We start from the raw sequence: 12,181 nt of genomic DNA, 5'->3' as shown, positions 1-12,181 counted from the left end.
TCTAATATATAGTGAAATATAGGCAGGCAAAATTATTGTTTACTTAGATTTTTATTGGATTTTTTCATCCGAAATGTTTGCTCAACCTAAAGTAGAAATATTTATACCCCTCAAAATGGAATTTACAATATGATTGAAAAAAAGTCTTAAGGAAGCTTAGAAGATACCACACAATAAAGTTGTTGGTAGAGGTTGGTAATTTATCCAGCATAAAATGCCATCATTATGAAGACACACATTTTCCAGAGTTATTGCAGCCCGTGGCTTCCCTTGAGTTGTATTGATTTCCTCAAAAATTGTTTAATGGGGAAAGAAATCATTCTCGTGGCATAAACTCCAGCTATTTCAAAGCACTGTGGTGCAACTTCAGTTGGGTGCATCTCACACTTGTTTTTTTAAGACTACCTTGAGTACACAGAGGCAGATTTCTCTGGCCTCATGATCCCTGCAGGGTTCTTCGTGAATAAAGTAAGTGTGTCAAGATTATGATCTTCTAAACCAGCTAGCTTTCATGTACATTTCCAAGAGACAGACTAGATAATCTAAGGACTATTCAAGCACAAGAGCAACCAAGCACTTTATCCAAAGATACAAAAAGGAAATTAAAAATATTTAAAAGGCTTTATTGTTTACAGATCTTTTCAGTAGCTGTTACATATTTCACCATCTATGGGATAGTGATATTGAGTGAAGAAGCTAGAACAGGAGTAGCTATAGTTCTTACAAATTTATGCTTGAGGATTTTGAAACTTACTGTTAGTATTAATTCAGGAGCCCTGTTTCAAAGTGCTCATAAATAGCTACGCTACTTTATCTTCACGGTCTAAATAGAATTATGGGTGACCATTTTACATAAAGTTTAACAAAATAACTTCTTACCGACCTGAAATTGCCAAGTAGTATAATTGCCGTTATTCAAACTCTTCTTTAGGACTGGTTTTCAAATGTCAGGCTCCACTTCCACACAGCCAGGGGTTAGGTATAATAATAATTACTGTATGACATGTGGGGTAACCTTAGAGGTGGTACTTGGAAGCCCACCATTGTCAGTGCCAGGGCCTGGATCAGCTGGGCAGGTTTAGCAATATAAGCTGTAGACTCCAGAAAGGTTTCCTAGAGCAAAAATTATGCCAGTTGGAATTCCAGGCATGAGCTATATGTTTTGCATGCCTGGTGAGAAATGACTTTGGGCGCCACTACCTCACGTTGAATCAAAAGATCATAGCCCAGAAATTTTTTCCGAAGTTTTTCTTAGCTTCTTGTTTTTAATTCTTCCATCTGTCTGTTTTGTTGTTTTGTTTACTTGACCTGCATGCTGTTCAACGTCCCCTGGGGACGCTGTTCAGAAGCCTCATACCTCCACCCTGGGTGGTACAGATGATCCAAATAGGACATCAAGGGATTCCAGAGAATGACTCCAGCAAACAGTCACACCCAGGACAGTGAGCTCATCTAAACCTTTTCAGACGACGACTTTTTAAATGCTCTTGCCTGAACTCGGATGTGCTGGTGTGCTAGATGACAGCGCATCCAACCGTGGTACACAAAAATTAGCCTCGCTGGACAGCGTTTACATAGAGTTTCAAAAAGATTTGAGGGTCAGAGATGTAAAAGGATTTCTAAAACTGCAGGAAATAAATGTGGACTTTCAGTGGATCATTGGAAAGCTGGAGCATGCTGCTGCTGAGCAGCCCAACTCATCACCAAACAGCTTTTGGTTTGTCAAAACCCACCACAGCATCTGAGTCGCCAACCATCCATAAAAAATAAAGCAGGGAAAACACGTTTAATTGTTATTAGGTTTCAGATATCAAAATTGCCATCTCTTAACTTTCACTGCTTCATAACAGACCCTCTACCCGACCCATGTCTGGAAAGATTGAAACACTGTAAAGCTTTCTGTTTGTATTGTAAGGCAGATGCTAATTTTCAGGGGCTGTAGACACTACAAATATATATTATACAGCTGTATACTGTGAGGATTTTCAAGATCTCTGGGTTACTGATAAATTGTAACCTTTGACAGTGTTTATATCTAGTGACTTTCTTAGAATTATGACATTACTAAAGTATTTTAGCAACACACATTCCTATGGATTATTGAAAAAAAAAAAAGTAATACTTCATCTGATGAAGTACATATTGTTCATTAAAATATCCCATATCAAAGTATTTTTATAAGAGTGATTTCTATTAGAGATCATGGTTTTGATGATTAAAATTAATGATCTCCTTCAGAGTCTCTGCAGATATTTGTAAAAACACATTCTTTTTTTCCCCTCTGATATTTTGATATATGAAAAGAGACATTTTTCATGCTTCCTGACCAAACTCATTATTTGCTTGTCAAATTTACCCTGATGTTTTTGCCATCTAGTTTCAAGACAATATGAACTGGTAATAGATGAGCACCTGAGTTGTCTCCAATAAATAAGCATTAAGAAGGAAACTGTATGTCAACCAGATTTTTATTATAATTTGGTAATTTTCCCTGCGGGTTTGAAATAAGCTTTTTTCGATTAAAGAAAATAATAGTATTTTAAAAGCTTTTGGAAAAGGGTGACATCAGGAAAAGAATAGTCTTTGCAAATAGAAAAGTCTACATGTTAAGACTTAGGACATTTTGTCAGTGGTAATACAGTCTAGAAGTGTGAAATGTAAACTTCCTTACTGAACTGGATACAATTTATAAATTTTATATAGCTGGATCTAAACTTTTTGCTGGAAATGTTTTAAAATGTGTCTTGATAAACACTTTGAATGGAGTTATTCTTTATAAAAATAAACATTAATAACCAACTGACAGAGAATTTATAGAACTGCAGTCTCAACCGCCTTTAGACCTCAGGGGATTATGGTACAGTAAACCCAAATTTATACAGAGAATGAAACATAAAGTAGAACAGAACAAAGGGAATTGAGAATGGTTCTTATTGTCTTCCTAAAATTAAAATAGTGACATATTCCTGTGACTTTCACTGAAACATATATGTGAACTGTAAATACTGATGTTTCATTTTGGATCTCTGCTCTAAATAGATCTTTTTCATATGAAAAGTGCCTGATTATGGCCAGAATCTGTATATACAACATAACTTCAGCATAGGTATAAGTGTTTTCTAAATTGCCTGTCAAGAATGACTTAATCCTTCTTTGCAGGAATTGCCTACATCAGTGAGACACGTTCATTTCCATACCCATTCATTTAGAAGACTCTCTGCTGAGAATGTCAAAGAGATGCTAATTATTATCAGCTATGGTGATCCCTTAGGAATTAGGCTAAGATTGAGAAACCACATAATTACTGAAGTTACTCTATAGTCAAGGATTAAACTGATGAGTTCTGCTCCTTTTTTTTGTTTTGTTTTGTTTTCTTTTTTTAGCTTGCAGAGCAGCTGTCACAGGCAGTCCTGATGCTCTTTAGGTGATCATTTTGTGACTACTTTGCCCTCTTTTAGTCTAGTTTATTTGCTGCCAATGCTGTGCAAGGGCAGAAGCAGCAAAGGCAGTAATTGTATGCGCAGCCTGGTTGTTTCCCAAAGAAACCATACTAGAGAAAATGGCAAGATCCTTGAGCGAGGGACTGACTTTAAGTTAAATCATCTGCTTCATTAAAGAGAGACAGCAGAACTTGGAATTTCAGTTGAGTAACACTATGGAGCAACACATGCTGCCTGGAGTTAAGCAAAATTCAACCAGGAAATTATGTTATGTTAGGAGGGGTGCTCTGAGAGGAATTTAGGGGATCTATGATAACATTAATATCTGAAAATCTAAAGAAATTTTCACAACTCCTTACTACTCTGATGAAAACGGAATCAGGTAAATTTTCATTCAGAACAGAAATTAAAATTGACAGACTTCTGTGCTGCTGTTGATAAAATCTCCGGGATAGGAGATTATTTTAAATAAAGGACAGTCCTTTTCTTTAGGATAAATGCCTGTGTTCTTTCCTCTTCCATTCTGATCCAAAAATAAAAAAAAAAAAGTGTCTTTTTAATATATAAATGCAAATACTTTATTTTGAGCAAAGCAAGGTTACTAAAAATAATCACATTTTATTTGGTGGTACATGACAGGAATTTGAATGTTCCTTGAATCTATTTGACATTGATGATTGGTTTTAAAATTATATTATATTCTAATAATTCAGTGACATAAATCTGATAGCAGCACACTGTTCAAATATGTTTTCCTTTTCAGTGTTTCCTTTTGTGGAGTGACTGGTTAACCTAGAATCAATCTTGTGCATTATAAGCAGTGGAACTAATCCCATGAGGTCTGCGGCTGTAGAGCTATATTTGCAAAGGACACATCCCATTCTAATGTAATTTAGCATGTTGAGGAATACAGACATTGAGAGCGAAAAAGATACTTTTCAAGGGAAACAAATGATCAGTATTTAAGATAAGAAAAAACATGTGGTACCCTTGAGGCTAGTTACCAACAGGATAGAAATATAAGCAAATGAGGTCACTGATGTAGTCTTTCAACTATAAATAGTAAGGTCCAGGTTCTGCTTTCACCCATATTGCATTTAAAGTCAGGAATAGATAATTTGCAAAATAGTATTAGAGTACATGGTTTTAATCTGGACCTACACAGGACACTTTAGGTAAGCAAGTGTAGGAGCTCTACAAAATGTTTTTGATAGTAGGAATAAATCAAATAGAAGTGTTCAAGTTTGGGGATCCTTTGTTACATCTTAAATATATGCTAACAAGGTGAAGAGAAGTTACATCTGTGACTGTGTTTCCTATATGTAAAATCTCATGAACTACTACTTTTTTTTCCTGCTTGCAGTCCAACTTCCAGGAATTTGGACACTGAGAGTACATTTTCTATCTGTGTAAAGTTAGGTCGTTGTAGGCAAACAGGTTGCTCAAATTTGGAATGTTTCTACTTATTTTTTGCTTGCTTTACTCCCTGCATGTTGGCAAAGCTAAGCTTTTAGTACTGGTTTTAGTCATTTATTGAGAATAGAGCTTGTACTGAGAGAAGCTGGATTCTTTTTTCTCAGTGAGTACAATACTGTCATTAACAATTAAGACAAGTCAAAGCTGTAGAATTTTAATTACAGGTGATGATATACAGAGAATGAAGGTGGGTAGGGGTTTTTTTCTGACTGAAAAGTGAGCATGATAGATTGGAAGGTAATTCTTTTTATATAATTGACTTCTGTATATCAAAACAAAGTAATGCAAAAGACTGTTCTAAAATATATAGGGACTACCTATCTTTAACCAAGCTACAGAATTTAATTTTAAAATACCTGTAGATTTCAGAGATCATGGTGTTATATTAGTACACTAAACAATGTCGGGATCTGACCTTGATGCTGGCAGTTGAGCGAAGTTGTCTGCCCCCTTTCATTGCTAGTGTGATCCCTGGAATGGTTTTGCTTTACACCAGCTCAGCCAGGCGTTTCCTCAGGCAGAGACTGGCTGGCCAGAGACTGCTCCCAGCAGAGATCTTGGAAGAGGCAGTGCTGTTCTGCATGGATGCAAGGTGTTGTGTACCAAATGTCTTGAGAATGGGTCCTGGAATTTTTCTGTATTAAAGTCTTCTTCTGTTTCCAGGCCCCCAGCATTATGGGTCTGTATTGATGTAATTTCATCCTGAATCTTCAAACAAGTGAAAGCTATTTTTAGTTTTCAGTTTGAATTATTTTCTAGAATATCCTTTCTTATTTGAAAACTTCCTCTACCCACCAAATAATATCATTCTTCAAAACAAACAATAAAAAAATACATCAATTGTTTTTATTTAAAGTCTTTAATCTTCTTAGCATGTATTTTAGTACTTGAACTATGATTCCCTTTCTTGCTCTTTTATCAATCTTGTTTCTTGCAGTTTTTCACCTGCAGAATGTATGTTATATATTGGGAACATCTCCTTTTCTTGATCAACATTTGTTGTTTTAGGTGGTTTAATTAACTGTCTTTCATCAAACAATACTCTTGTCTGTATTTAAATTGGTACTGTTCTTCTCAAAGTTATAACAATCATTCATCTTGTATTACATAATATCAAAGTAAGAAATTTAATTTCATGAGAAGACAAGGAACTATACTTCCTTAAAAAGTTGATGACATTTAGACAAAAAGGATTTTCAGAATGAAAAACTAGGTTTATGTTCAAGGCTCTCTTTCTTTTTTCAAAATGATTTTGTGTCAAGCAATGAGTAATATTTTGCTGAAGCTTTCTTTGGCTTTTAGTCAAGTACTATAAATGAATTTATTAATGAGAATTATTTTGGGGCAGCAGAAGTGAGTCCATGTTTAAGGTCTTATGGTGATGCATGACACTCTGAGCTTCAAGTGTATGCTGTGTTTCAGTTAGCAGTTCTAACCTAAAAGGTAGTTTGACTTAAAAGAAACAAACAAAACGAAACCACAGCCAGGTCTATGGTGATCAACCATTATGTATGAACCAGTCTACTGCTATTCATAAGATTGCATTCTAGGCTGTCTGAATGAGAAGTCTTCTCCTTAGTATTATGAAAAGAAACATTCTCACAATAGAAGTTGTCAGCTTGATTGCAGAGGTTTACATGAATCACTTAGGTCAATATTTTTTGTTCTGCTTGGTTTTAATAGGTCATAAAAGCAAAATTTATTTTCATGGGAAAGATTAGATTGAGATGTTTAGTAGAAAACTGAGACCCTTTCCCAGCCTGAAGTTAGCACAAATGCAGTGTGCTGCAAAGATGAACATTTCTCTTCCATTTTTCTCACTGGAGCAACAGTGGAACTGTTTTAGAAGGCAAACAGAATTTGTGTCTGAACAGTGAACAACACTGAGTATGAGGTCCATAAGAACCATTACATATTACACAAATAAGAGTACAGAGACTTTATTTAACATCAGCATCATGTGGGTTTTCTATATGTAGCTAACCTCTGGATCTACATTTTGGCAAAAATCAGAGAGTGTGGGAGGAGAACAGCAACAAGGAAGGATAAGAGCTTTGATAGTAAAATTATTCAAGTTTGTTTGGTTCTTGGCAGTAAACTATTTTATGTGTATTAATTAAGAAGGGGCCTACTTTAGGAAGTGATGTTGGAATATATAAAATAGTATTCACATAATTTAACCCTTTTTGTCATTTATTATAGGCAATGTATCTTGTCTGTACTGGAATTTCAAGCTTGTTAATTAGCTTATGTCTTGGAAATATGTCAGCTAATACCTGTAGTCACCCTGCAAAGATCTGTAAGTCTGTCATATAGTATAGTGCAGTCTGGTTAAAGCTAATACATAAGCATATGCTTCATTGTAAGCAGTGATTACACTGGCCCTAGGGAGCCTTTATTTACATGTTTAATTTAGCAGTGTTATGGGTCAGAAACACATTTTTTTGAGAAACAGTGAAAAAGTTACTTGTGGTTTGCATATTTTCTTCCTGTTTCATTTTCAGTAGACGTGGATAACAACTGTGAAAGGAATGAAGAAATAGGACCCATTATGTACTTTCTGTGAAAAACTTCATTAGTGAATCTCAAACCATGGTGTCTTTCATCCATGTGAAGATTAAACCTTCCTAAAACACACAGAAAGTAATAATCAGGGAAGTTACCATAATAACATCAGCCTTAGTCACCACATTATTATTTAATATATTTCAGTTGAAATGTATGCTGTTCTGTATATCATTATCTTGAAAATTCAAAGGAATTAAATATTTTATTTTTAAAGTAGGCATACCAAATAAATGCATGCTACAGGATGATGATAGCTGGAATAAAAATGTCTACATATCTTCTAAGTGCATTAATAACAGGGGAAAGGAGTGTTCTAGCTTAAGGAAGGATACGGTTGTCTTGACATTTGAGCTTCCATTATATAACTGCCAAAGCAGAGTTGGGATGTTTTTTTAAGTGTAGATAATGCATCTTTTATGAATTTACATGATAATATAAATGTAAACCTGGTGTGAAATCATGGTTTATGCAGCAGTGATGGAAATTAAAACTGTAGGTAATGTAACCTGGACAGAGCCTACTTACCTTCAGCAGAGGAGTCAGTGGAAACCTAGATGGGTTATCCAGTTCCAGGTTGTGTGGTGTTAGCAATTCTCTCTGTTTTCCTTTCAGACTGCAGCTATTCTTTGTCACTTTGAAAGGTTTAATCTGAACCAGGGCCACCTGTTTCATGGGTAGAGCTGGAACCTGGTGTTACTGCTTTTTATGCATGGGTTTGCTCCCGATGGATGATTTCTTGCCTCACTGAGCAGTCATCAGGCTGCCCATCAGTATTTCTGCGTCTTGTCTTCAGGGACTCTCCAGCAGAAGCTGTAAACATTTATTTCCTGGAGGTGCATGGTAGCAGAATGACTAGTATATTACAAAATACAGTACCTGATCACAGCAATAACCTTCTCTCAAGGGTTTCTCCTAATGAATATTGAAAATTATTTAATTATTTTTTGGTCTGAATGTGTATTGCTGTCCATACTGCAGACCAAGAGACCAAAGCCATGCAGTAAGCAGAACACTCAAGCTCCTTTCCCTCTACCATGTGCACATCTTCCTCAATTATTCTGTAGGTATCAAAGACTAACTTCAGGTAGGTGAAACTGGGCTCTATAGGCTACCTCTCCAGTTACTATAAAGTCTACAAGGAAGAGTGAGGAGACCATTAGTATATTTCTGGTTTATAACTGCCCATCTTTATTTCCATTCACTACAAAAAGATGTCAATGGACGCTTATCTTTCAAGTTCAAATTTGGTCTTTTTTAGTTTCCCTTTATGTCATCTATTTTGACACTAACTACTGTCAAATCTGAGCCCATCTTAGCAGTATAGAGATTTTAATAAAAATAAGCAAAAATTATTTTAATAATTGTGTTGTGATAATTCATATTCAAGTTCTTTTCAGCTTTGGTTTATTTCATTTTGTCAGCACCAGAACGAAGGGATTCCCTTCTGGGTAGCCCAGATGTCATTGATACTGCTCCAAGAAGAAAGCGACGACAAAGGGCAGCAAAGCCTGCTGGGACAGGAGCTAAGATGGCTACTTATGAGACAGAACTGCCAGCCGAGGAAAAGTAAGCAGTTTTCAAAAGTATTGAAATGTTTTTATATCTACAGATGTCAGAGGGTTTGCGGTTAGGGTTTTTTTGTGTTTTCCTGTGCGGTTTCATATTTCAGACTGAGCACTGTTGTGTTGCATTCTGTGTAGTGATTTACAGTAATTTTGCCCAACTCTGAATAGCTGTGAATGATTAAATTGTCAGGCCCTATCACTTACTGATTTTAATACACCTCTAAAGTGACAATTTCAAAATGTTTTTCTTTGATAGACTTGGATAACTTTAAGCAAATAGTTTAAAGCCTACTAAAACAGTGTTCTGTAGGTCACCGTATAACCCTGCAGACAAAAAAGGATGCATTTATAGCAAGTGTCAAAGTAAGACGGACAACTTCAGCTGTGTCACATTATGAGTGTCTTTTTCCATAGTGAGGGTGGTCAAACACAGGACCAGGTTGCCCAGAGAGGTTGTGGAGTTTCCATCTGTGGAAATGTTAAAAACCCAACTGGACATGGTCCCGGACAACCTGCTCTGGTCGAGGAGGTAGGCTGGGCTAGGCAGTTTCCAGAGGTCCCTTCCAACCTCATCATCCTGTGATTCTGTCTTTGTAATTTCAGTGGAAATTAATTCACATTACCATTTTTAATAGACCAGAATAGATTTACTTTGAAAAGAAGAAAATTATGAGAAAAAAATAACTCACTCTTAAACACACAAGGGAGGTCAGAATTTATAACACTTCATAAAAGTCTTTTTCTTCTTATATCAGTCTTGACTTTTGGAAATATTTTCACATGATCTGGGAGGTGCTTAGTTATGCATAGAATTACCTTGGAGTTACAATATGATTGATGGTATTTTCTTCAAAAACTGATTTTTTTTGTGGTGAGGTAGATTTGAAAATACTTGTTTTCCCTCTTTATCTGTAATAGCCAGTGGTTAATGAGCTCTTTAAACAGACATGGACACAAGCAGACTGCAGAGATGTTTCCCATGATTAGCAAAGATTTCTGCTTAAATCAGCAAGAGAATTGTCTTATTTTAACATAGAAGGCTCTGGCCTGATGCCAGCTATCAATGTTTAAACTTACAATCCTGTTCTATTAGTTAAAAAAATTGTATTTCTTTTAGAATAGGCTACAAAAATGTCAAATTCTGCTCTTCCCTCCTGTTAGAGTCTAGTATATTACACTGAACAATGCCCTTTCCCCATTGTATGTAGTCAGTTTGAGTGTCTGGCTGCGTTTGCCTGAAATACAGTTTCATTCTTTTTAGTATTGATTGTGAAAGGAAGACCTACAGAGACAAATGATTGCAAAGGAGAATATAGAGGCTTTAGGCTGATTAATCCTCAGTGTGTAAATATCTGAGTCCTGTGTGTAGAGGAAGAACTTAGAGGATATTGATATTTTTGTTTTAATCCTTTAAGTAAAGCAAATTAAAAAAAAAACAAAAACAAAACAAACAAACAAAAAAAAAAACAAAAACAAACAAAACAAGACTGAACAACATTATGGTTTTCATACTGTGCAAAGCATTTCTAATATGCATACAGATTCAAGTCAGCTGAATCTGAAGAGCGGCTCTTCTTCTTGTCTATAACATAATTAGTAATATTTTAAGGCTTAACATATGAAATATCCATTCTATCTGTTTTTCTTTTTGCACTGAGTATGTACGAGTTCTATTGTAAACAACAGCTTTGCACTACAGGTCACAACGTTGCTTGGCATGTGACATGCCTTCCAGTACTGTGAAGGTGTATCTAACAATGAAAGATCCATGTTTCTCTATGATCCCTTGGTGATTTCAGAAATCAAATGTGATATTGCTCAATACTGGAATATGTTTTGTAATCCTTTCTTTAGTTAGAAATACAGTGGCAGTGCTAATTCTTAGTTTAGATAAGAAGATACTAGATCTCCCCATTTACCTGGAACATTACAAAAGCCAAACTGTAATCTATTTTTTGCTAATTATTCTTCTGTGTCCCTGCTTAGTTCCTGGGTTTTGAACTTCATCTTAAGTCTTTTGCCAGCTGCTAATCAAGCTTTCAGTCAATTTGCTTCGCTAATTTCACATCTCTTACAGTCTGTCAAAAGTAGGGAGATGTAGAAGTAGTATCACAATCCAGTTCACAAATATAGATGTTACTTTTTATGAAGCCTTTTCAGTAATTTGTACTGACAGAAGGCTAGATCCTACATGGTGCGGAAGGCTTTATCTTAAGCTGATGGTACATTGGTGTCCTGCCCAAAATGTTTTCCAGTATTGTGTCACTTAGCAAAAAATTACTAATCCAAGCAAACCACCCCAGTCTGCTGGGGTGGTGGGGAGGAAGTTAACCTCTGAATTCCTTCACATTTGGAAATGCTCCATCACAAATATGGAAGATGTACAGCCCTTGAAAGCATGTCATGCTTCTCTGTTTGGCAGGAGGATCAAATGACAGATTGTGATCACATTTGCAAATGCACGAATGAATCATTGTTTCTGAACTCTCCTGCACAAACCTGCAGAAAGATTTCATTCTTTACTCATAATGTAAATATTTTAAGGTGCTATCACATAAAATTGTATCCCATATTTCTTGCTTTAACAAACTAAAGCTTATTTAGAATTATTTTCCATTTGCAAGTTTTGCTGACATCATCAGTGCTTGTTTCATGTTTGCCAGGCAATGAAAGGGCAGTTACAAACCAAACATCAAGAGCATAATACTGTCTTTATATTGTTGCATTGTAAGTCGATTGATACAAGATCTTAGATCTGAAGAAAAAATACCTCTTTACTGAAGGAGAGCATCCAAGTGTTTCTTTTCTTTTTGGCTTTCAGGTTGCTTTTTGAAAATGCAGTGTTTTCAACACAGTAATTGTTATCACATAGTAGGAATTATATCTTAACTTTTATATATTTCTCCTAAGATTTTAAAGTATGGTAAGAAAGTACTGTTTATGCTTAAAGTTAAGATCATCTAAAGTAAATATTGAGTCATGAAAAATGAAAGGATTCTATTTCCGCAAATATTTTAGATTTATGGATGTTGAGGCTAGTTCTGTAGCAATTCTCTAGTCCTTTGGAATGAAAATATATTTTAAGATATGAATAAGAATACTGCGAAGAATGCAAATAAAAATCTGTTTAAC

At 35.5% G+C, this 12,181-nt stretch overlaps 1 protein-coding gene across 6 annotated transcripts in view; it reads left to right on the top strand.

Annotated features, from left to right (window-relative positions):
- XRCC4 (X-ray repair cross complementing 4) overlaps positions 1 to 12,181 on the top strand; it is a 185,963-nt gene that overhangs the window by 111,162 nt on the left and 62,620 nt on the right. For all 6 annotated transcript variants that reach the window (XM_032995494.2, XM_032995499.2, XM_032995493.2 and 3 more), the window contains one exon: positions 8,906 to 9,050. In XM_032995494.2, coding sequence (XP_032851385.1) covers positions 8,906 to 9,050 — 145 coding nt within the window. The remainder of the gene's footprint in view (positions 1 to 8,905; positions 9,051 to 12,181) is intronic.

The sequence above is a fragment of the Tyto alba genome, unplaced genomic scaffold (genome assembly GCF_018691265.1).
Source record: "Tyto alba isolate M040663 unplaced genomic scaffold, T.alba_DEE_v4.0 Super-Scaffold_13, whole genome shotgun sequence".
Taxonomy (NCBI): domain Eukaryota; kingdom Metazoa; phylum Chordata; class Aves; order Strigiformes; family Tytonidae; genus Tyto; species Tyto alba.
Note: the sequence above shows the minus strand (reverse complement) of the source record. Positions and strands in the feature narration are given on the sequence as shown.